This window comes from Jaculus jaculus, chromosome 17, assembly GCF_020740685.1.
Source record: "Jaculus jaculus isolate mJacJac1 chromosome 17, mJacJac1.mat.Y.cur, whole genome shotgun sequence".
In the NCBI taxonomy this organism is placed as follows: domain Eukaryota; kingdom Metazoa; phylum Chordata; class Mammalia; order Rodentia; family Dipodidae; genus Jaculus; species Jaculus jaculus.
The window spans coordinates 16580624-16606955 of record NC_059118.1 but is presented as its reverse complement, the minus strand read 5'-3'; the positions used below and the strand labels follow the sequence as shown (position 1 = coordinate 16606955).

General features: G+C 43.6%; 1 protein-coding gene across 12 annotated transcripts in view; it reads left to right on the top strand.

Moving 5' to 3' along the window:
* Map4 (microtubule associated protein 4) overlaps positions 1–26332 on the top strand; it is a 157767-nt gene that overhangs the window by 113490 nt on the left and 17945 nt on the right. For 5 of the 12 annotated variants that reach the window (XM_045136878.1, XM_045136881.1, XM_045136880.1 and 2 more), the window contains exons 9-11: positions 22541–22647; positions 23827–24042; positions 25558–25741. In XM_045136878.1, coding sequence (XP_044992813.1) covers positions 22541–22647; positions 23827–24042; positions 25558–25741 — 507 coding nt within the window. Of the gene's footprint in view, positions 1–8724; positions 10243–22540; positions 22648–23826; positions 24043–25557; positions 25742–26332 lie in introns of those variants that run through there. The other 7 variants (XM_045136884.1, XM_045136883.1, XM_045136882.1 and 4 more) reach the window with 4 other exon arrangements.

The window sequence follows — 26332 nt, the reverse complement described above, 5'->3', positions numbered from 1 at the left end:
GCTGACCTGAAATTCATTATGTAGTATCAGGGTGCCACCACACCCAGCCAGACTTGCCTTTTTTTTTTTTTTTTTTAATGTGAGAGGGAGACAGACAGAGAGGTGGCGTGCTAGGCCCTTCAGCCACTGCAATCAAACTCCAGACACATGTGCCCCCCCTGTGCACATGTGCACATGTGCAACCTTGTATGCTTGCATCACTGTGCATCTGGCTTACACAGGACCTGGAGAGTAGAACATGAGTCCTTAGACTTCACAGGCAAGTAACTTATCTCCTCAGCCCAGTAATTTTTTTATAGATTAAAACATTTTCATGGTACAAAGAAATATGCTATAAAATGTAAGGCTTAAGATGAGTGCAGTGGCACACGCCTTTAGTCCTAGCACTGTGGAGGCAGATGTAGGATGAGTGCCATGAGTTCAAGGCCACCCTAAAACTGCATATTGAATTCCAAGTTAGCCTGAGCTAGAGTGAGACTTTACCTCGGAAAAACCAAAATAAATAACAAGTAAGTAAATAAAAGCCAGGCGTAGTGCTGTACACCTTTCATCCCAGCACTTGGGAGGCCGAGGTAAGAGGATTGCCAAGATTTTGAGGCTGAGACTACATAGTGAATTCAAGGTCAGCCTGGGCTAGAGGGAGATCCTACCTCAAAAAACCAAAAAACTGGGCTGGAGAGATGCCTTAGCAGTTAAGGCGCTTGTCTTGTCTACAAAGCTAAAGGACCTCGGTTCGATTCCTCAGGACCCACTTAAGCCAGATACACAAGGTAGCACATGCATCTTGGAGTTCATTTGCAGTGGCTGGAAGCCCTGGTGTGCCCATTCTTTCTTTCTCTCTTTCTCTCTCTCCCACTCTCTCTTTCTCTCCCCCCCCTTTCCCTCTCACAATTAAATTAAATTAAAAAACCAAAGAAAAAGAAAGTCTTCCTTTCTCCATTAAACATTTTCAATTTTTCTCTTTTTAGAGGCAACCAATTTTAACAGCATTAGATATATCCTTCCAAACAAGTTATACTTTTTTTTTTTTTCAAGGTATGGTCACACTCTCGCCCAGGCTGACCTGGAATTCACTATGTAGTCTGAGGGTGGCCTCGAACTCATGGCAATCCTCCTACCTCTGCCTCCCAAGTGTTGGGATTAAAGGTGTGTGCCACCACACTCAGCGTGTGTTTTGTTTTTTTGAGGTAGGGTCTCACTCTAGCTCAGGATGACCTAGAATTCACTCTATATTCCCAGGCTGGCCTCAAACTCACAGTGCTCCTCCTACCTCTGCCTCCCAAGTGCTGGGATTAAAGATATGCCTCCATGCATGGTTTATACCTTCCTTGTTTTTTTACTTTAATATTTCATTTATTGATAAGAGAATAGGTGTGCCAATCTAGCCTTTGCCTACCAGCTCCAAATGTAGGCACCACTTTGTGCACCTGGCTTTCTAGATACTAGGTACCTATTTCTAGGTACTAGAGAATTAAACCTAGGTCATTAGGCTTTGCAGGCAAGCACCTTAACTGGGGAGCCATCTCTCCAGCTCCTGTTTTTTTTTTTTTCTTTTAATTAATTAGCTAAATAATTAACTTAGAAGGAAAGAGAGAATGTGTGAGTAAGTGAGTGTGGGCACACCAAGGCCTCTTGCCACTGCAAACAAACTCCAGATAAATGTGTCACTTTGTACATCTGGCTTTACATGGGTACTGGGGAATCGAACCCAGTCTGTCAGTCTTTATGAACAAGGACTTTAACTGCTAAGCCAACTTTCTATTCCTTTGCTCCTCTCTCTGGATTATTCATGTTAACTGTCATGCTCTTGATTGCCATTAGTCATCTCCTGTCTCGTCCTCATCTGTCCTATGATCAAATGCTGTTACCTTTGTTTTTCACCTTGGTCAGTAAAGATGATACTCATAAAAGAAATAAAATAAAATAAGCTAGATATGGTGGCGCACACCTTTAATCCCAGCACTTGAGAGACAGAGATAGGAGGATCACAGTGAGTTCTAGGCCACCCTGAGGCTATATCATGAATTCCAAGTCAGCCTGGGCTAGAGCAATAACCTGCCTTGAAAATCCAATAAATAAATCAGTAAATAAAATAAAATAGTACTGTGTAACATGTTGAGTGAATATTATGTGTCTGCTTACTGATAGAATTCCTCCCCTCCCCCTTGCCCTCTCTTTGCAAAACCTCTATCCATTTTTTTTTGTTTGTGTTTTGAGGTAGGGTCTCTCTCTAACCCAGGCTGTCCTGGAATTTACTATGTGGTCTTAAGGTGGCCTTGAACTCACAGTGATTCTCCTATGCCTGCCTCCCTAGTGTTCATATTAAAGGCTTGTGCCACCATGCCCAGCTCTAGAAAAGGACTTCTTATGGGACTTTATTTGAAGAGGAGTGCACAAGTTTGAAAGAGTATGTTATATTGGATTCTAGTATCCATGCCTTGTTAGTTATTTCCTTGGAAACCAAGTAGAGCTGTGACAATGTACTTGGGGGTGGTGTTGCTGTGAATGGGACAGTTGGGGATCTCTATACATAGGTCTTTCCTTTGCTACTGAAGCTTGCTCTCCTTTTCATCTCACTTCATTTCTTTACTGATTTGCTTGAGCTCATTAACTGTTTTCTAGCAGCTGGGAATGTCAGTTTATGGAAGAAACTGTCTTGGTGTGAAACTTGAAGTAATTTATAAACCCAGAATCCTAACAGTTTCAAGGCCCTTGTACATAAAATATGCTCACTAGATAAAAAAAAATGTAATCTTAGGAGTACTACTGTTTTACAACTAGAGAAATACCATAATATCTTTTCTTAATCAAAGTGCCATTTATAAAATACCTTTCCTCATTGTTTTCCCACACTTAACCTCTAATTCTGACTGGCATTTGGTTTTCTTTTCTTTTCTTTTCTTTTTTGGCTTTTCGAGGTGGGGTTTTACTCTAGCCCAGGCTGATCTGGAATTCACTATGGAATCTCAGGGTGGCCTTGAACTCATGGCGATCCTCCTACCCCTGCCTCCCGATTGCTGGGATTAAAGGTGTGCTGCCACCAAGCCTGGCTTTTGGTTTTCTTATTGAGACAATGTCTTGTTCTGCAGCCCAAGTAGACCTTTATCTTGATCTCTCCTGCCCTTACTTAACTGAGTGTTGGGAATATAGGCTTCTGTGCCACCATACCTGGCCTGAATTTTTTAAAAGAAATTTACTAGGAATTTGTATGTAACAGCATTAATTGAAACTTGCTTTGCCCTACTGTTAAGTTTCAACAGCTGGGCGTAGTGGGTGTCTTTAGCCCCAGCACTCAGGAAGCAGAGGTAGAAGGATCACCATGAGTTAGAGGTCCCCCTGAGACTACATAGTGAATTCCAGGTCAGCCTGGGCTTGAGTATGACCCTACCTTGGGGGAAAAAAAGACTCCTCAAACAATCCTGTCTAGTCAGTGCTACTTTTACCTTATTTGAGAGATAACACATAAAGGTTTTTAAGTATTGATTATCCTGCATTGATGAATGGATGGATTTCATGCATGATTGGATGACTGAAACTAAGGCCTTACATGCAGTTATTCTACCAAAGAGCTAATGCCCCCCCCCCCAACATGCTGAGGATAGAAATGTGGGTCTTCCTCATGCTAGACAGACACTCTTAACACTGAGCCACCCTACTTTTCTATATTTATTTATTTAACAGAGAGAGGGTTGTGTAGAAACCTGGTTGTAGTTGGATGATTTTTACTTGTTTTCTGGTAGCAGGCCATGAGAAGGTCAGTATTGTGTTTAAATGAGAAAAGAAGGGTGCCAGGCATGGTGGCATATCCTTTATTCACAGCACTCAGTAGGCTGAGGTAGGAGGAGTGCCATGAGTTGGAGGCCAGCCAGGGACTACATAGTGAGTTACAGTCCAACCTGGGCTAAATTGAGAAACACTCTACTTTGAAACAAACAAAACAGAACAAAGAGGGGCTAGAGAGCTGGCATAGTGGGTCAGAGAGCTTGCCATGCAAGCAGGAGGGCATGAATCCCCCTGAATGATTCCCTGCACCCATGGAAACAGCTGGTGTTATCAGAAGCAACTGCAACTACAGTGTGATGGGGACACAACAAAACAGGAGAATCATTGCAGCCAGCCAGCCTGGCCAAAAATGGCAGCCCCTCGGTCCAGTGAGTAATGAACATCTGCACAGGGTGTGCACATGCATCGTGCCACACCTGTGAACAAAACCCTCCAGAACAAAGGCCTTGGCTTCCTCAGTTGTGGTTCTTGGTAGATTTTTACTTAGAGCATTTAAATGCTTTGAGTTTACATAAATGACATGACAAACTTCAAAATCTTTCATTCTGTCTGTTCCCTTCCCAACTTTTGAATGTTAATAATGAAGAATAATGATCGTAAGTTGAGTACTTGCTAAGAAATGTTCCTAAAGCAGTAAAACATGGTTTTGAATTAGTTTTTGTATATATATCATAACCATTATTTTCAGATATAAAAACAGATGGTAACTTTTCAACCTTCATTAGTCATTATACCCAGTAGAATTATTGGCTTTTATTGTAATGATAATTTATTAGTTTCCTAGAGACAATAACATAACAGTTGGTCAATCTGGAGTGTAGCGTTGCCTTGGTAACTAATAAAAAATGCAGAGAAACCAGTCATGGAATTTAACAAAAACCAAGGCACTAAACAGGTTAAATCCTAGCTTCCGGCACATAAACAGAAACATCTGCCCAAACATCTGACTGTACCAAAGCCCTTGGCAGCTTGATATGTCATTACTTATCTGATGAAAGCACTCTGTGACCGGACAACAGAAATCCGTATACTTTGATCAGACTTAAACAGAACAAAATAGAACTTCAAAATCATCTGCCCAAATGACTGTAGCTCAGTGGTGAAGTGGTACACGCAGGGTAGCATTTTTGAGGCCTTAGGTTTCATAGACAGTAGTGAAGAAAAAAAAAATTGAGCTGGGCTTGGTGGTGCACAACTTGAATCCTAGCACTTGGGAGGCAGAGGTAGAAGGAGACTGGACTAAACCGTGCCTCAAAAAAACAAAAACAACAAAAATGCCCCACTAACTCTTGGAGGTGGTAAAGGCATTTAATGGTGGGGAGAACCAAATGGTGATAGAGAAGCCTGTATATATATATGCCATACAGTAGAGGGATGATTAGTTCCTTTCTCTCTCTTTTTAAGGCAGGGTCTCACTCTAGCCTAGGCTGACCTGGAACTTACTGTGTAGCCCAGGCAACCTTGTATTTATAGTTATCCTTCTACCTCAGTCTCCTGAGTGCCCAGATTAAAGGCGTGAGCCACTATATAGATACAGATTGGTTGTTTCTTTTGTTTTTTTCTAAAAAGAGGCAGATAGAGAATGTGCGTGCTAGGGCCTCTATAGAGCCACTGCAGACGAACTCCAGATGCATGTCCCACCTTGTTCATCTGGCTTATGTGAGAACTGGAGAATTGAACCTAGGTCCTTAGGCTTCCTACGCAAGTGCCCTAACTGCTAAGCCATCTCTCCAGCCCTTTTTTTTTCCCTAGGTAGGGTCTTAGCCCCAGCATGGCCTAGAAGTCACAGTGATCCTCCTGCCTCTGCCTCTGGAGTACTAGAATCAAAGGTGTGCACCACTATGCCTGTTTTGTTTTGGTTTTGGTTGTTTTTTTTTTTTTTTTTTTTTTTGAGGTAGGGTCTCACTTCAGGCTGACCTGGAATTCACTATGTAGTCTCAGGGTGGCCTTGAACTCATGGTGATCCTCATTACTCTGCCTCCCAAGTACTGGGATTAAAGGCGTGCTCCACCATGCTTGGCTTTTTTTCTTTTTTCTTTTTTTTCCTAGGTAGGGTCTCACTGTAGCCTGGGCTGACCTGGAACTTATTCTGTAGTTCCAGGCTGGCCTTGAACTTACAGTGATCTAACATCTGCCTTCTGAGTGCTGAAGGTTAAAAGTGTGTGCCACCACACCTGGCTTATATATACATACATGCATACATATTACACTGTTCTATTTCCTCATCCCTATTACCATTTCCCTGGGGCCCTCCTCAGTGGGGTTATGGTATTTCCTGTGGGGTCATGAAGGCCTCAGTCAGTTCCTGTGGGGTGGAAAGAGGAGACTGTGCCTTGGGGTATTTCTAGCCACTCTTTGGCTCTTAGAATCCTTCCACCCTCTCTTTCATACTGTTCACTGAGAAAGCCTGTTGATGGTCTGATTTAGTGTTGAGTTTTCTGTAGCCTCTGGATTTCTGCTTTAATGGTTTTTATTTATTTTTTATTTTGTTTTATTTTATTTTTTGTGTGTGGCAGGGTCCCGCTCAGGCTGACGTGGAATTCACTATGTAGTCTAAGTAAGGGTGGCCTTGAACTCACAGTGACCCTCCTACCTCTGTCTCCTGAGTGCTGGGATTAAAAGCATGCACCACCATGCCCAGCCTAACAAAAACTTTTTACTTTATTTATTTTGTTTTTTGAGGTAGGGTCTCCCCTGGAATTCACTATATAGTCTCAGGGTGGCTTTGCACTCATGGCAATCCTCTTACCTCTGCCTCTCAAGTGCTCGGATTAAAGGCATAAGCCACCACGCCTGGCATAAAACTTTTTATTATTTTATTTTTTGGTGGTTTTTCGAGGTAGGGTCTCACTCTGGTCTAGGCTGACCTGGAATTAACTCTGTAGTTTCAGGATGGCCTTGAACTCATGGCTATCCTCCTACCTCTGCCTCCCGAGTGCTGGGATTAAAGGCGTGTGCCACCACACCCATCTTATTTTTGAGGTCTTGCAGTTTCCTACCCTGGCCTTAATCCCAGGTTCAAGTGACTCTTCTGCCTCAACCTCCTGAGTAGCTAGGACTAGGGACTTACGTGATAAATACATTTTCTTCTTGGAAAAAGTCATTTCTTGGATTCTCTTTTAAAATATTTTATTTATTTAGTTAGTTATTTGCAAAGAGCTAGAGATTATGAATGGGTATGCCAGGGCCTGCCTCTAGCTACTATAGACAAACTCCAGATGCATGTGCAACTTCGTGCATCTGGTTTTACATGAGTAATGGGGAATTGAATCTGGGTCATTATGCATTGCAGGCAAGCACCTTAACCACTAAGGCATCTTCTCCAGCCCCCAACTTTTGGCTTTTTTTTTTTCCTATTTTTTTGACATAGGATCCCACTCTAGCCCAGGCTGACCTGGAATTCACTCTGTAGTCTCAAGGTGGCCTCAAACTCATGGTGATTCTCCTACCTCTGTCTCCCAAGGTGCTGGGATTAAAGGTGTGTGCTACTATGCCATCAATTTGTGGCTTCTTGATCCAAGAAGTTTTTTAAAGTTTTTATTTATGTATTTACTTTTCGATGTTGGAGATAAAATCCAGGACCCTACAAATGCTAGGCAAGCCCTGTACTACTGAGCCACTTCCCCAGCCTTTGATAGAATATTTTGTATTATCATCCTGTTATTATAAGTAGTGACGTAGCAGCTAGAACATCAGTCAGCTTTATATGACATTCTAAAGTATACTTTTTTCAGAAAAAAAAATTATAAACTTTTTTTTTTGGTGCCAAAATATGACAGTCAGTGTTACTTATTTGCTCCTCACTTTATTTTTCTTCTTCTCCCACTTGATCCCAGAACATACCAGTTTGTCTAGTCTTGCTGGCCATTTGTGCTGGGACGCCTCTAGCTCTGGGGTTAGAGTTGGGCCCATTTGCATGGGCGCTGGGGGTCTGTGCGCTGGTCCTCGTGCGTGCACAGCAAGCACTTTATCCACTGAGCCCTCTCCGCGGTTAGAAAGTGCTTTTATGGATTACTCAGTTTGTAAGCTCTAAAGCCTAGGCCAGCAAAGGATCATGCCAATCTAAATGGGAGCAGAAAAAATTCCAACCCACAAGCTTAGAGGTGGGAGGAGGTTGAGCTATCTATCCTCAGTGTTTACATAGTCAGCCCCTGGAGAGAGCAGCGTTGATGCAGGAGGGGTACACCAATTCATGCAAGGAACCAAGGAGAAGCAGAGGCAGGAGTAAAAAGCATAATGAGTGTTTTATAGTTGGATAAGGATCCAGCAGTGGAAGTTTTATAATTGGGATGCACGTCCTAAAGCTTTAGGCACTAACATCTGAAAGAGACCCTTCATTAAACTCTACTGCACTGCTAACAGTAGAACGCGCATCCATCTTTGAGGACCCCACCCAAGTCAGTTTTGGAGTGAATTTGATAAGTTGCTGTGACAGCAAACCCACTCTTCCTCTAAGAAATTAATGCCTGCAATTCAGATATTACATTAAGGTGCTTTCTTTTTTTAAGTGAAATTTTAAGCAGTTTCCTAGAATCATTATTCAGGGGTTATAGCTGGAAATTGGCAAATGAGCCTTGCTTATTTTTAAAACAGTTTTTTGAGTGGGTGACTTTAGCAGGCTAGGCACAGAATCAGTTAAGTGAATGTGTGGGTACACATGTATCTATATCAGTGAAAGCTGAAATAATTACTATCGCTGGGATTGGCATCATACTGTATTTTAAATTGCAGGTCTAAGCAGAGTGCTAGTTAACTGGAAACACATTTTCAGATTAGCAGTGACATTTCTTTCTCTTTCTTTTCATTCATTCTTTCTTTCTTTTCACACCTGGTAAATACATTTAACACCCAACTGTTTGTGGTGAAAGGGAGATTGGAAGAAATACAGTCTTACCATGAATACTGGGAACTTGCTGTGATGTCACTGCAAGCTCTGTGTGAACGTAGGTGGTGTTAGAGCTCCAGGAGTGAGAGGGGGGAGAGCAGTGGCAGAGACGATGTCGCTTTCAGACAAGCAGCCAGCCTCTCTCGCTGCTGCGTACGACCAGCTCTGTAAAAGCAAGCCTGCAGAGTGCCAAATGGACTCCCCAAAAGAAATTGGTCAGGCTGGATTTGAATGGCAGAGGACCGAAGGCAAACTGAATGAGATTGGGCTGAATGTCAGCATGGACGGGCAGCTGAAAGACGGGCTTGTGAAGAATCCCAGCTTCCTGGAGCCGAATAAGCTCTGCTTTTTTGAAGGGAAGCTAGACAAAGAACTCAGCATCGAAGAGCAGAACAAGGACTATCAAGCAACCTCCGGTCACCTTGAGAGCAGGTATGTGATTTCAGAAAGCTGCCATCCCTCAGAGGGGAACTCAGTACACCAGAAGACAGCTGAGTCCCATCTGGGACTCTCAGAGGGGCAAGACAAAAACAAAGCCTCTATAGTTCAGGGGCAGGTGGCTGGGAAGAATAGACTAGAGACCAAGAGCCAGCTAGAATTGGATGTTCCTGGGGCTGCTGACATCCCCACCCAGTATGGCAAGGAGCAGGAAACCAGTGTTTGGAACCCCAACTTTCATCCAGTGGCAGCAAGCCCTCAGGTCTCAAAGGAAGTGGCTCCTGGACAGAAGGAAAATGGCCCTGCTCCTGGCTGCCCAGCCACTGGGTTGATGAATGCTAACTCTGGACAGAGGAAATGTGAGTCCTCAGGAGTGGTGGCTGTCACCCACCCAGCCCCCACTGTCGAGCACTCATCCACTGCCATCCCACCAATTACTATGGTGGAGATCACTCGGGAAAATTTGAATGCAGGCTTCTACACCAGAGGCCAGGATAAGGAGTTGGAGAAATTGAGTTCTACTGAGGAGGGGGCTATGCTTGAGCAAGCCCCCCAACAGAAAAAGGCAATACGTAGGGCTCTCTCCGAATGTTCTCACCTCTCAGTGCCCCCAACTGTGAACCTCGCAGACAAGTACCCCGAACCCCCTGCCCGGGAAGAACTTCCTTCTGGCCCGCTGCCTCTCATCAATAGCCCAATGCCAAGCCCCGTGCCCAGGAAGATGGGAGCTCCTGCCATGCGGCGCTCCGTGACGGTGGCTGAGGAGCAGTCAGCTAGCTGCGCACTGAGTCCTGGGGAACTGCCCATCCTGACCACGGCGGAGGGGCCTCCGCTCGCCTGCCAGGCTCCAGTGGCCAAGAAGAGAGAAGTGGCCCACTTCAGCGACAACAGTAGCTCTGGGAAGGAGGAGCCCAGCACTGCTGGGTTGTTTAGGAAGTTGGAGCAGATTCCTGAAGGAAGCAGCAAGGAAAAAGGGCAGGAAGATGCCAGTGAGGAGAAAGTTGATTCATGCCCCTTGATCTGCCAGGGAAGTGAGAACCAGCCTGAGCAGGCGGTTCTGTCAGGGAAGAAAGAAATTGAGGTCACTGCAACCCAGAGCACTGTATCACTGCTGTGTGAAGAGACCCCACGTGATGGTATGTTTCTAAATTTTGCCTCGGTCGGGAACAAGCTGACAGCAAGGAAAGAGCCCAAGTGACAGGTTTGCCGACAGAAGCGCCAGGCAGCTTGTTACTACTACTGCCGGGCTCTGGGGCTGCCTGGGGAAAGCTCAGCTCCCTTGGTTTGGAAGCTTGCTGACAGTGAGGCAAAAAAAGAACAAAGTAAATCTGGCTGGGTCAAGCCAAATGCCTGCTAGTGTGACACATAGTGTGGACTGAGGATGTGGGCCGCCTGGGTTGGTGTGATAGGTGGGGTCAGGAGTGGTGGGTGTAAAAATCTGAGCCCCCTCCTTGACCTCAGGTTACCCTGCCTGCCCCATCCCCCCATCCCTCTGCTCTCATTGGTTTAAACCAGATCATTCCTGGGCTCTAAAGCATCCCATTGCCATTGATTGATTTCCTTGCTTGAAAATCTGTCACTTTGTGTGGATTCACAATGGGTTTATCAGCACTAACCTCCTCTTTTAAGTTGCACAGTCTGGGTGGAGGCTGTTTTCTGTTTCGCTTTTTGAGGACATTTTACTTTTGTTAAAGCTGAAAAAGGAGCTTTTATAGCTGGCTATTTAATATTCTTTCCCCATCCCTCCTGTTTGACCCAATCGTGCGAGTAGATTTCTCTTTGTGTATTGAGAGGATTTGTGCGGAGAAGGAGAAGAAAGGAAAAGCAGAAAGACGAGAGGTTTGCAACCTAATAAACAGCTAAATGCTGTCACCTTTGTGACTGCTTTCTGTGCTCTCTTCCTGGCCCTTTCTTCACCTCCTCTTTGCCCCCACGCTTGGTATTGTCAGTAGTCTAAACAGGCTGTTTTTCTGCAGTCCAGTTTGAGCACAAAGGATTGTGATTCATAAGTATGTTAATGGGAACTTAAAATGTGTTCTGTTGTTTAAAAAGTAGTCAGTTTTCCTTGGACCTATTTTCTCTATTCTTTTCAATACATGTTTTTTTTTTTTTTTTTTTCAAACTAGGGTTTCATTCTAGCCCAGGCTGATCTGGAATTCACTATGTAGTCTCAGGCTGTCCTAGAACTCACAACCATCCTCCTACCTCTGCCTCCCTAGCGAGTGCTATGACTAAAGGCGTACACCACCATGCCTGGCTCCTTTCAATACATTTTAATGAAATGTTTTGCTCTTTTATTTTTCTCTGAAAATAATAAGACTGTGGGCTGGGGGAATGGTTTAGCCCTTAAGGCGTTTGCCTGCAAAGCCAAAGGATCCAGGTTTGATTCCCCAGGACCCACTTTAGCCAGATGCACAAGGGGGCACACATGTCGTTTGCAATGGCTGGAGGCCCTGGCGTGCCCATTCTCTCTTCTCTCTCTCCCTCCCTCTTCCTCTGTCAAATAAACAAATATAAATAAATAAATAAATAAATATAAAAATGTTAAAAAATAATAATCAGAATGTTTTTGTAGGGAAGTAGTAAGTGGAACAGGACTCTTGCATGCTGTCAGGTTTGTTTTTGGTTTTTTGAGGTAGGGTCTTTCTCTGGTCCAGGCTGATCTGGAATTCACTATGTAGTCGCAGGCTGGCCTCGAACTCAAGGCAGTCCTCAAACCTCTGCCTCCCGAGTGCTGGGACTAAAAGGCGTGCACCATCATGTCCAGCTCTGTCAGTTTTTATTTTGTTTCTTATTTGTATTTTTGGTGGAACAAGCAGAGAAGCTTTTATTTCCATCTATAGTTTCTTATAGCTCTGGGATCATAAGAAACCAGGTGTCCACCTCTTGGAGAGATGGCTCAGCAGTTAATGTACCTGCTTACAAAGCCTGATGGTATGGGTTTGATTTCCCAGTACCCAAGTAAAGCCAGATGTACAAAGTGGCATATGCTTCTGGAGTCCAAGTGTAGCAGCAGGAGGGCCCAGCATACCCATTCTCTGTCCCCCTCCCCCTCCCCCTTTACAAATAAATAGATAGAAATATATTTGGTTTTTTAAGGTAGGGTCTCACTCTAACTCAGGCTGACCTGGAATTTACTATGTACTCTCAGGATGGCCTCGAACTTGGTGATCTTCCTACCTCTGCCTCCTGAGTGCTGGGATTAAAGCCATGAACCACCACACCTGGCTATTTTTTTTTTAATTTGCTTATTATTTATTTGAGAGAGAGAGAGAGAAAATGGGTATGCTGGGGCCTCCAGCCACTGCAAACTCACTCCAGGTGTGTGCGCTCCCTTGTGCATCTGGCTTATGTGAGTCCTGGAGAGTTGACCCTAGGTTCTTTGACTTTGCAGACAAGCACCTTAACTCCCAAGCCATCTCCTCAGCCTGAAAAAAATATTTTTAAAACATCCAGATGTCCTCCTATGCACTTGCATACTTCTAATGGTGGCCAAACTTAGAAGGTCCTCACAGACAGTATTTTGTCATCTTTCTGTTGATCCCCAAGTACCCACAGGGGTTCAGTGCCCTGTACCCTCTAGGCAGTAATAAATGAAGGCTTTTGTTGTACCTCCCTCATGACCATACTGAGGGTTAAACCAGGGCTCCTGCATACATACTAGACAAGCGCTGTACCTCTGAGCACATCTCAGCCCTTTTTATTTTGCTAACTTGTCCAGGTTGTCACTGAATTCAATATATAGCCCAAGCTGGTTTTGAACTTATAATACTCTTTCCTCAGCCCTCGCTAGCAGCTATGATTCCAGATGTGTGCCAAGCTTGGCCAGGTGGTAACTAGCAAAATTTTATTTTTCTTTTATTTCCTAATAGGTTCTAATTCTCACTTATAGAAGTTGGTGCTGGTTTAAAAAATGTCCATACCAGGTGTGGTGGTGCACACCTTTAATCCCAGCACTCAGGAAGTAGAGAGGTAGGAGAATTGCTGTGAGTTCAAGGACAGCCTAAGACTACATAGTGAATTCCAGGTCAGCCTGGGCTAAATTCAGACCCTACACTGAAAAAAACAAACAAGCAAAAATGTTCAAATAACTGACAAATCACGGACCCTAATAAAGGTTTGCATGCTGTCCAACACTGTGGAAGAAAACTCTATCAAGACTCACTTATTTAACATGTCTACTACTTGCCAGTCATTTACTTTCTGAACACAGAAAATTGTCCTTGTCCTTGAGCAACTTACCATCTAAGTCAAGGGTAGGGGTTGGACTGTTGTAAATCATGAACTCTTTTTGGAGGATGTGCATTTGAGCTAGTCCTTGGAAACCTAACGGTTGCTGACAATGCAGAGGGAAAACCTGCCATGCAAAGGGACTTCTGTGAGTGGCCACTTGAAGCCCAAGCTGGGTGTGAAGTCCATGCCTGTAATCCCAGAACCCTGGAGGTGCATGAAGAGCTCCAGATCAGCCTGGGCTACATATTGAGACCATGTTTTTATGTTTTCCGTCCCCTCCCCCACAAAAAAGCCGGGCGTGGTGGCGCATGCCTGTAATCTCAGCACTTGGGGGATAGAGGTAGCAGGATCACCGTGAGTTCAAGGCCACCCTGAGACTCCATAGTGAATTCTAGGTCAGCCTGGGCTAAAGGAGACCCTACCTCAAAAAACCAAAATAATAATAATAATAATTAAGAAATCAAACAACAACATACAGTTGTCATGAATAAGCTTTGACCATGATCCTCAGCTTATTTACTAATGCAAAGAGGAAAACACAGTCATTTCTTTCTTAATAGATAAAAGAAATACATATCCTAGATCTTTAACAAAAGCAAAACTTCACTGCTTTTGTCTGTGAAATAGACATCATTTTAGCTACGTGTGTTAGTTTCCAACATATCATGATAACAGACAGGAATTATGAGAAGTGGTATGGCATGACTCTCACACTCCGAGTCAGACTCCAGACAACTTGAACTTTGGCTCCAGACTGACACTTGTTTCTGGGGTGGACTTCTCTGCTTCTGTCCCTGCCATCTTAGGGTCTACTTTTCAAAGTCCTTAGACAAATAAATAATTTTAAAAAATAGTGTTTGTTGACAGGACATAGAAGAGCCTCAGGGAATCCAATTTCAGGGAGGATGGATGGATGGATAGATAGATAGATAGATAGATAGATAGATAGATAGATAGATAGATAGATAGATAGTCAGGCTATAGCTGATGTGTGTCTGTTTGCTTTTGCTGTGACTCAGAACAGTATTGGCATTGCCGTGATTTGGGCTCTTTGGCCAGCTTTGTGCTATTGTATATCTGAAGTTCAGGATTGCTTGACTGCAAAATTGCATGCCTTTGTGTATATTAGAGAGTAAATAAATATACCTTATTGGCCTAGCTTAGTCTGATCATCTGTGTATCAGGTTCCATAGGCCTTCTTAATCAATCTTAGCCATTTTATTTTAAATATTTATTTTTATTTATTTCTTTGAGAGAGGGAAAGAGGCAGAGTAAGAATGAGAGAGAGAAAGAATGAGAGAATATGGGCACGCCAGGGCTTCTAGCCACTGCAAAAGAACTCCAGACACATGCACCATCTTGTGCATTTGGCTTATGGGTCCTGGGGAATTAAACTGAAGTTCTTTGGCTTTGTAGGCAAGCACCTTAACCACTAAGCCATCTCTCTAGCCCCAATCTTAGCCATTTTAATCCACCCACTCCATTCACTTGGAGGCTTCTCTGGCGGGGTGGGGGAGAAGAGTACGAGCCAGGTATGGTGGCGCACGCCTTTAATCCCAGCACTCAGGAGACCTAAGTAGGAGGATTGCCATGAGTTTGAAGCCACCCTGAGACTACATAGTGAATTCCAGGTCAGCCTGGGCTAGAGTTAGACACTACCTCAAAAAACTAAAATAAATAAATAAATAAAAATAGTTAAAAAACAAAGAAAAAAGTATGAGTTGAACAACTTTCCAGAGTCATCTGTATTTGTGTTAATGGGTCATTTTTAAAACATCTACAAGATCTCGGCATGGTGGCGCACGCTGTTAATCCCAGCACTCAGGAGGCAGAGGTAGGAGCATCACTGTGAGTTCGAGGCCACCCTGAGACTAAAAGTGAATTCCAGATCAGCATGGGTTAGACTGAAACCCTACCTTAAAAAAAAAGAAAAAAAGAATATACAAAGAAGTTCTTGGTATCTAGTCTTGCTAAATTTCAAATGTCTCACAGAGAAATTTAAACTTGACCACTTACTACCATGTTCGGAAAGCAACTAATTTCTTGGCCTGGTGGCATAGACCTCTGTAATCCTGCCTCTCACACTCCCCAAGAGTCAAGAGAGAATCCCAAGTTTAAGACCAGCTTGGGCCACAGTGAATTTGGGCAACTTAATGAAACCCAGTCTCAAAATAAAATATATATATATATATATAAAGGGCTGGGGTGTGATAGGTGCTTGACTAGCATGTCCAAGACCCTGGGTTCAATCCTCAGCACTGCAAAAGAAGAGCTGTGATTAGAAACTGGATATTGTGATTATAAAGGGCTAGGGTAGATATTGCTGTGGTTTTGAGCCTGGTTTTCCCAGCAGATAGTACGCACATACTAGTAAGATCAACAGAACACTCCTGTGAAGGCGTTGACTCATTTTTTTTTTCATGAAACTGATGACATCTAGCTGGTGGTCTGTAGCAGTTGTCTGTGTAGACTCCTGAGACGAGGAGGGAGGTCTTGGTGAAAGATGAGCATTTGGAAGGGAGATGGCAGTTGATGCTTACACATAGGCAGGGCTATTTGTGCAGATGGAGATGGAACAGTGTTAATGTTGGAGGTAATAAGTCTTCATAAACGTCTGCGTTGTTTCCTGAAAAAGCCTGTGCATGGTAAAAAATAGAGTAAGCTGGGGCCAATGGCAGTAAGTTACACATTTGGCAAGATCTTCTTTATCTCACTGTAGAACCAAAATATCACTAAACTTGTTCAGTTGTTTGGTTTGGACTTTTTCCTTCACTGTTTTGTTTTGTTTTGTTTTGTTTTTTCAAGGTAGGGTTTTGCTCTAGCCCAGGCTGACCTGAAATTGACTATATAGTCTCAGGGTGGTCTTGAACTCATGGCCATCCACCTACCTCTGCCTCCTGGCTCTCCTTTACATTTTTTTTTTTCCTTGTTTTGGTCTTTCAAGGTAGACTTTCGCTCTAGCCCAAGCTGACCTGGAATTCACTATTTAGTCTCAGGCTGGCCTCATACTCACAGCAGTCCTCCTCCCCTGCCCATTGCTGGAATTAAAGGCATGTACCACCATGTCCTACTATCTACCTCACATTTTACACAGTTTTTTTTTTTGTTTGTTTGTTTTTGAGGTCGGGTCTCACTTGGCTCAGGCTGACCTGGAATTCACTATGTAGTCTCAGGTGACCTCAAACTCAGGGTGATCCTCCTACCTCTGCTTCCTGAGTACTGGGATTAAAGATGTGCACTACCATGCCTGACTTGCTTTTTTTTTTTTTTTTCCCCTTCAGTTTTTCAAGGAAGGGTCTCACTCTGGTCCAGGCTGACCTGGAATTCACTATGTAGTTCTCAGGGTGGCCTTGAACTCACAGTGATCCTCCTACCTTTGCCTCTCAAGTGCTGGGATTAAAGGTGTGTGCCACCATGCTTGGTTCCTTCACGTTTTAAAATTTAAAAATAATTCAAACATCAGAGAGTACAAAACACTCTATATTAAGAAAACCTCCTACCAAGACTAGGTTGTACCAAGTCAACTTGTCCCTATACCTTCCCTATAAACACACTGCTCTGGGAATAGTGTAATAGGATTCTGTAAAGGAATCTGAAAGGCAGAAGCAAAGGGATCTGGGACTTTTTTTTTTTCTTTTTTCTTTTGTTTTTTTGAGGTAGAGTCTCGCTCTAGCCCAGGCTGACTTGGAATTCACTCTGTATTCTCAGGATGGCTTCGAATTCATGCGATCCCCCACCTTAGCCTCCAGAGTGAGTGCTGGGGTTAAAGGCGTGTGCCCCCATGCCCAACTGATCTCAGGACTTTTTGGGTTTTTTGTTTTTGGTTTTTTGAGGTAGGGTCTCACTTTAGCTCAGATTGGAATTCATAGTGGAATTCACTATGTGGTCTCAGGGTGGCCTTGAATTCATGGTTATCTCCTACCTCTGCCTCCCCAGTGCTGGGATTAAAGGTATGCGCCACCACACCCGGCTGATCTCAGAATTTTTTATCTCATTTGTACCCAGGAGAGGGCTGCAACCTAGAATTACCAATAAACAAGGAGGGAAGAAAAAAGAAAAAGTGGGCTGGAAAGATGGCTCAGTGGTTAAGGCTCTTGCCTGTGAAGCATAAGGGCACAGTTTTGACTCCCCAGGACCCTCGTAAGCCAGATATACTGCATTGTGTCTGTAGTTTGTTAGCAGTGGCTAGCGGCCCTGGTATGTCCATTCTTTCTCAAATAAAAAAATAAGTAAAATTAAAATATTTGTGAAAAAAGAGAAGAAGTCAGGTGTGGTGGCACATGCCTCTAATCCCAGCTCTCGGGAGGCACCCATAGGAGGATCACCGTGAGTTTGAGGCCACCCTGAGATTACATAGTGAATTCCAGGTCTACCTGAGCTACAGTGAGAAACCCTACCTCAAAAAAAAGAAGAAGAAGAAAAGAGAAGGAAAACAGAAGGCTTTTTCTTTCTTGCCAAAGAGCCAGGAAAAGAGAAGCCTAGCAGAAACATAACACTTGGAAGGCAGAGGTAGGAGGATGCGGATGAGGATGGCTGTGACTTCGAGCCCAGCCTGCAAGTACAGAGTTCCAGGTCAGCCTGGGCTAGAGTGAGGCCCTACCTCAAAAATCAATAAACATAAAACCAAACAAGCCCATTGTTGAAACCTGTTTTTCTACCCATAACCAGCAAGTGGGCACAGTTTGCCTATGTGTATAGTGTTAGTGGAGCCCGTGACCTGTTGTTCACACCCAGCAGGCACTGTCTGATTACCCACATTGGCGGCAACTGCAGGGATGTCCATCCCATGCCATCATCAGGTGATAGCTCCTATAGATGTGGTCTTTCAGCCAGTTGTAGCAGAACAGCTAGGTAGGTTTTCTTCACTTCCTTCAGTGGAACACTAGAAAGTAGTCTAGGGAGTTAGGTAGAGATCAAACAGGATGGCTGCCCACTTTACACAGCCACAGAGCACAGAGCAGGCTCCTCCCATGGTGCCATCATGATTTAGCCCCCACCTAGTGATATGATACTCACTGACCCAGGAAATTGCTTTCAGCTCTTTTAGATAATACCATCATGGATTAAGAGCCTTGGCAGGGCCAGAAGAATGCAGCAGGTCAGAATTTATTGCAAGGGCTCTGAATCCTAAATATCTGTTGAACTGCAGCCAGAACCTACATGCTAAATATAAATAGGGTGATTGCTTGCTAAAGTACAAAATTGGAATTTTAAAGCAGGCATCTTAAAATAGCTTTAGCTAACAATTATAAATTTCCTTGAAAAACTAGAAACTCAGCAAAAAGTTATCAAAATTATCAAGTGTTAATTTTGGATATGAAAAAACATAGTCATCATTTAAAATAAAACAAAACCAGGTGGAGGGCCACACATACCTTTAATCCCAGCACTCGGGAGGCAGAGGTAAGAGGATTGCCGTGAGTTTAAGACCACTCTGAGACTACATAGTGAATTCCAGGTCAGCCTGGGCTATAGGGATACCCTACTTCAAAAAAACAAAAAAGGGCTGGAGATATGGCTTAGTGGTTAAGGTGTTTGTCTGCAAACTAAAGCGTCTAGGTTTGATTCCCCAGTGTCCATGTAAAGCCATATGCACAGAGTGACACATGTCTGGCATTCATTTTCAGTGACCTGAGGCCCTGATATGTCTACCCTTTCTTTCTCTCCCCCAACAGATAAAAAATGAAAAAATATTAAGGCAGTGAATTTCATACATCTGTAGAATTTATTCAGTATGAGTGACAGAGAAAATATAAAAATAGTAGATTCTCAGAAACCTGTGCCACACTATCAAAAAAAATGTAGCATTTGTGTCAGAATCCTAGAAGGAAGAATGCAAGACAAAATACAAGGAAAGACAGGAAGAAAGAAATAGAACAGATCCCAAATATGAAAGATGCCAAGAATCTATTCCAAAGCATATTTAGACCTTTGTTTGTTTGTTTGTTTGTTTAGTTTTTGAGGGAGGGTCTTGCCCTAGCCCAGACTGACCTGGAATTCACTGTGTAGTCTCAGGGTGGCGTCAAACTCACAGTTGTCCTTCTATCTCAGCCTAAACTTTTTGTTGTTGTTTGTTTTTGAGGTAGAGTGTCCCTATAGTCTAGGCTGACCTGGAATTGACTTGGTAGTCTCAGGCTGGCCTTGAACTCATGGAGATCCTCCTCCTGCCTCCCAAGTTCTGGGAACAAAGGCATGCAGGCACCATGCTTAAACTTTTTTAAAAAACTAAAGATAAAGATAAACATCTTAACCTGAGAGAAATGATTCATTACCTGTAGAGGGACATCAATTTGAATGACTCTTGTTTCTTATCAGAAACCAGATAGCAGAAGGAAGCTTTTCCAGTGCTGAAAGAAAAATCTTGGCAATTATAAAATCTGTGTCTGGTAAAACTATCTGGGAAGGAGAGAAAAAGAGAAAGAAAGAAATTCTCAGATAAAGACTATTTGTTTCTGGTAGACAGATAGCTGAAGGAAACTCTCCAAAATGATAAGATGTAACGGAAGACATGGAATTTCAAAACTTGAAGGAAAACAATGGAACAAGTAAAAACAGGGGTACATATAACAGACTGTCCTCCTCATGAGTTTGAAAGCTCTATTTGATAGCTGTAGCACATTCTTATATATAGATATTCAATATATGCATGAGAAATATTTAATAAGACTTTTTTTTTTATTTTCAAACTATACCCCAGGCTGACCTAGAACTCACTATGTAGTCTCAGGGTGGCCTAGAATTCAGGGCGATCCTCCTACCTCTGCCTCCCAAAGGCGTGTGCCACCATGCCCAGCAAGGTGTTTTATTTATTATTATTATTATTATTATTTTATTTTATTTTGTTTTATTTTATATAGAGAGAATGAGAATTGGCATGCCAGGTCCTCAGTTACTGTAATTCAACTCCAGACACTTCGGCCACCTAGCGGTCATATGTGACCTCGTGCTTGCCTCACCTTTGTGCTTCTGGCTTATGTGGGATCTGGAAAGTTGAAGATGGGTCGTTAGGTTTTGCAAGCAAGTGCTTTAACTGCTATGCCATCTCTCCTGCCCCATTTTATTTATTAATTTATTTGCAAGCAGAGAGGGACAGAAGGAGACAGAGAATGGGTATGCCAGGGCATAGTGCCACTGCAAATAAACTCCAGATACATGCACCACTTTGTGCATCTAGCTTTATGTGGATACTGGGGAATTAAACTCTGGTCCTTGGGCTTTGTAGGCAAGCACCTTAATTGCTGAGCCAGCTCCCCAACCCTATTTTTTACATAAATAGTTATTTGGGGGCTGGAGAGATGGCTTAGCGGTTAAGCGCTTGCCTGTGAAGCCTAAGGACCCCGGTTCAAGGCTCAGTTCCCCAGGTCCCACGTTAGCCAGATGCACAAGGGGGCGCACGCGTCTGGAGTTCGTTTGCAGTGGCTGGAAGCCCTGGCGCGCCCATTCTCTCTCTCTCCCTCTATCTGTCTTTCTCCCTGTGTCTGTCGCTCTCAAATAAATAAATAAAAAATGAACAAAAAAAAATTTAAAATAAATAGTTATTTGCAAGCAGAGAGTTAAAAGAGAGACAGAGAGAGAATGGGCAGGGCACACCAGGGACTTCACCCATTGAAAGCAAACTGCGGATGCATACCGCTGTGCATCTGGATTTACATGGGTACTGGGGAATGGAACCTGGGTTGTTAACTTTGCAGGCAAGTGCCTTAACCTCTGCCGCCAGGAGACATCTGATTTCTAATGTAGAGAAGGTGGAGGTGTAGCTCAGTGGTAGGTTGTGTTTGTGTGTGCACAGTGTCTCTTCATGCTGCACACAAATGCCCATCAGGTAGCCATGAATGGCTGGGGAATTGAACCTGAGGCTAACAGGCTTTGTTTTGCAAGTAAATGACATTAACTAACTGCTTAGCAATCTTCCCAGACTGACTTCTGATCATTCTTCTTGTGGGTTTTTGGCCTTATGAGAGTTTTTGTTAGCCGGGTTTAGTGGTATATACTTGAATTCTCGGCACTTGGGAGATACAGACAGGAGGATCGGGAGTTCAAGGATAGCCTCTGTATATGAGGCCCTGTTTCCAAAAAATTGGGGGATATGGCTCAGCTATAGCTCGCATGCATGAAGCTCTGTGTTCAATTCCCAGCACCACATAAACTGGACATATTGGCATATACTTGTACTTCCAGCACTCAGGAGGCAGAAGCTCAAGACCGTCCTCAGCTGCTTCCCAAACTTGACACCATCCAAATTACATAAGACCCTATCTCAGCCTCCTCCCACAAAATGATTAATTAGCAAGAATTTGAGCCGGGCGTGGTTGCGCACGCCTTTAATCCCAGCACTCGGAGACAGAGGTAGGAGACTACATGATGAATTCCAGCCTGAGCTAGAGTGAGACCCTAACTCAGAAGAAAAGAAAAAAATGATCTTAGGATTTGATATGAGGTTTGAATATTCTTTTGGTTTAAATATTTTTTGCTTAGCATTGCCCTTTTGGATTTTATTACCTCTTACTTTCTTTAGTTATACTTAACTGTTATGGATTTTGTGACAATTAGAAAGTCCTTCCCCACAACCCAACAAGTTACAAATTTCACAGTATTTCATTGCTTCCATAGTCCACTGAAATCTGGAGTCACTCCTCCGTAGAGAGGAGTTGGTGCCACAGAAGGCAGTAGTTTTTGCCCAGGGTCTCATTCCATGGGCCTCCAGGCTTGCTGGAAACCTGGGTCACTCTTAGAACTAGAGCAGGTCAGTCTTGCATCCTCTGTGAAGTGGTTCCTGACCAGGAAAGGCAGTAAGGGAGGACAGTGGGTGATCTTGGCTCATGCCCCATCTCTCAGCACCCTCAATTACAAATGACAGACTGTGGTAAAAGAAGTATTTGTTCCCTTTGTGATCTATGTCTGGGTGACAGAACCTCTTTACTAATCTCAGGGAAAGGAAAACCAAACTTTAAGGGCCATTTCCGTCCACTGATCATTAGTACAAATCCTCCTTAGATTGTTTCAGCACAGAGAGGAGTTCTGTGAATCTCTGAAAACTTAAAACTGTTCTCTCTTACAATGAGGGCCTCAATGATACAGCCTTGTGGAAACTTTTCAAAATGGAGTGCTCTTTACTGGTCTGTCTCTGGTAAGCCTTGCATTTTCAAAATGGTTGTAATACATTTGCTTAGAATAATTCCCACATAACTTGCTACCCTTTAGGACTAGCCAGACCAGAAGAAGGAAAGGCTGCTATTGGTGTGGCCGGAAATGACATCACTGCTCCACCAAACAAGGAGCTACCACCAAGCCCAGAGAAGAAAACAAAGGTAGGTGCTGGGATGGTGATCATTGTCTTCTGTTATAATTTGTAAAAATAGAACCTTTTGCTAATATTGCTTAAATCATGAGTGCATTTCTTTTTTCTGAGCTGTTATGTCTTTCTTCAAATTTAGATGAATCTTGTATGTTATGTAGCTTATATTTCCACTTTACCAAATGGCCTATCTCAGTTACTAAGTTTTCTGCCTCTGACCCTATCATCTTATCTATCTGTAAAAGTGTTCTTTAGAGGTCATAGTTTGCTGGGTAGGGATTGACCCAAGGGGTCTTTCACTGGCTAGGTAAGTGCTCTTCCACGAAGTAACATCTTCAACCCTTGGTTTTCTGATACAGGGTCTTAGTATGTTGTAGCCCAGGCCTCTAGCTAACGTGGGTCCTGGGGACTCTAACCTGGTTCCTTAAGACAAACACCTTAACCCCTAAGCCATCCCTCCAGCCCTCTGTTTTCTTTTAACAACAAAGAGTATGGAAATGTAATGAAGATTTTCTTACTTGTACTAATTAAATGTTTTAGTGCCACATTTTAGGGTATAATAATGTTGATTCAAGGTACAGGTAATAAAAGCAGGATATTTGGTGCCATGCATCTAATCTCAGCAGTTTGGGAGCCTATAGCTAAAGGTTCATTAATTGGAAGTCAGCCTAAGTAACATGGTGGGATCCCACAAAACAAATGAAGTAAAGATCCAGCTAGTAATGGCTTAATCACCTGCTGATGATGTTATTAACAGAATTTTTGCAGTCACCAAAAGTTAGTTAATAATGTAAAGCTATTACTGAATTCAATCTGCCTGAGTTTGTGACACTGTCATTAAGAAATACTTTCCATAGAACTGGGAGTATAGCTTAGTAGTCGAGTATGTATTCAACAGGCATAAGACCCTGGGCTCAATCTGTAGCACGCACGCGCACACACAAAACAGAGAGAGAGAGAGAGAGAGAGAAGATGTCAGTTTTCTTCATTGCTGTCCAGGGATCATTCACTATGTACTGAGCTCAGAAGAAAGGAAGGCTAATTTTCAGTTGCATCAATCCTCATTGCTTGTAATTTTACTTTGAATTGTGCAATTTATTCTTTTTTGTTTTTATTCTTGTTTGTGTTTTTCATGTTGGTCTTTAAAAAACTAAACTTTAAATTTAAAAAAAAATCAACAATCAACCTAAAGCCTTTGGCCACCACTCAACCTGCAAAGACTTCAACATCGAAAGCCAAAACACAGCCCACTCCTCTCCCTAAGCAGCCAACTCCCACCACCCCAGGTGGGTCGAATAAAAAACCCATGAGCCTCGTTTCAGGCTCAGTGCCAGCTGCCCCACCCAAACGCACTGCCGCTGCCACTGCCAGGCCATCCACCTTACCTGCAAGAGACGTGAAACCAAAGGTAAGTTAGCCACCCAAATATTGTGCTAGGAAAAGTTGCCCTTCTGAGCCCCCGACTTTCAAATAACTAGCTAGGCACTTGTTGCTGCCATGTGATTGGTTCAGGCTGGTAGCATTAAGAAAAGGCAAGGGGAAAGTGAGTGAGTGTTTTCAAGATCAACTTGGGTGTTATGCAGCCATAACACTTAAGCCCTTTCATTCTTTTTCTTTTTCTTTTTAAAAATACTCTTATTTATTAATTTGAGAGAGAGAGAGAATAGGCACCCCAAGGCCTCTAGCCACCGCACACAAACTCCAGATGCTTGCGTCCCCTTGTGCATTTGGCTTATGTGGGTCCTGGAGAATCGAATCAGGGTCCTTACGCTTCTCAGGCAAACGCCTTAACCACCAAGCCACTTCCCCAGCCCTCTTTTTTTTTTTTTTTTTTTTTTTTGGTTTTTCAAGGTAGGGTCTCACTCTGATCCAGGCTTGCCTGGAATTCATTATGTAATCCCAGGATAGCCTTGAACTCATGGTGATCCTCCTACCTCTGCCTCCTGAGTGCTGAGATTAAAGGCATGTGCCACCACACCCTGCTAAACCTCATTATATATATATTTTTTTAATTTTTTGTTAATTTTTATTTATTTACTTGAGTGTGAGAGAGAGAGAGAGAGAATAGGCATGCCAGGGCTTCCAGGCACTGGTAACGAACTCCATCCAGACGCATGCGGGCCCTTGTGCATCTGGCTAACGTGGGTCCTGGGGAATCGAGCCTCGAACCGGCATCCTTAGGCTTCACAGGCAAGCGCTTAACCACTAAGCCATCTCTCCAGCCCTGCTTTTCTCTTTAAACATCCTGCAGAATAGATCTTTACCAATTATCTTTTAAAAAACTATTTAATTCATTTATTTGTTTGATAGCAAGAGAGAGGCAGAAGCAGATAGAGAGAGGGAGAGAAATGGCACACCGGGGACTCCAGCCACAGCAAACGAACTCTAGATGCATGTGGCCCCTTGTGCATCTGGCTTACATGGGTACTGGGGAATCAAACCTCAGTACAAAGGTTTTGCAGACAAGTAGCTTAGCTGCTAAACCATCGCCCCTGCCCTGTACTGACACTTAATCTACTCAGCTACTTGCAGTGGATTCTGAGGCAAAAATAAGTTGTGGCATGATAGATCATTTAGGGTTATTCATTTACACTAAAATAGTTTAACTCTCTCTCCAGCCCCAGATCACATAGTACCCTGTGTGGCCGTCTGCTCACTTTGTTCTGGAACTAACTCTGTAGCCTCTTCTGGCCTTGGATTTGTGACAGTCTTTTGCATCAGCCTCTCAAGTGTGCTGGATTACAGGCATCAGCCCCTTGCCCAGCTTACCTGGAGCACTGTGACCTTAGAACCCTGTATATTTTCCTAGAAGTTGCTGCCCAGTGCCCAGTTTCCTGATGCAATCTGATATAGAACTCTCGTGGACATGTCTTCTGAGGCCATTGCTGACCTGCAGCTCTTCCTCCTACTTTCCTATTTCTAGCCCGTTGCCGAGGCAAAGGTTCCTGAGAAGCGTACCTCACCATCCAAGCTTGCCTCTGCTCCAGCCCTCAGACCTGGGTCCAAGAGTACCCCAACTGTCCCAAAAGCCACATCACCTGCTACCCTTGCTTCCACTGGGCCAAGCACTAGAAGCCCTGCCACACCCCTGCCAAAGAGGCCCACCTGTGAGTATGGCCTCTTTCCTTCCCACGGGAACTAGTAGGCCGTAAGTCAGGCTTTGATTTTGCCTTTCGCTGTAGTGCCAAGCTGGCATCACATTTTTGAGAAAGAGAATTGGTACGCCACTGCAGTCAAACTCCAGATGCTTGCACCATCTAGTGGGCACGTGTGACCTTGTGCTTGCCTCACCTTTGTGCGTTGGGCTTACATGGGGTCTGGAGAGTCAAACATGGGTCCTTAGGCTTTGCAGACAAGCACCTTAACCATTTAGCCATATCTCCAGCCCTTTCTTTTTTTAAATATTTTATTTTTATTTACTTATTTATGAGAGAGGTAGGGAGAGAGAATGGGCACGCTAGGGCCTTTAGCCACAGCAACCAAAACTCCAGACACATGTACCACCATATGTGTCTGGCTTACGTGGGTTCTGGGGACTTGAACCTGGGTCCTTAGGCTTCACAGGAAGTGTCTTAACTGCAAGCTATCTATCCGGCCCTGTGCATGCTTCTTTATGCAGCTCTCATTAGTGAGGTATGTTGTACAGTGGTGGTCTGGTGGAGCTAGTATTTAACAAGCTTTCATCTTGACAGTTGTGT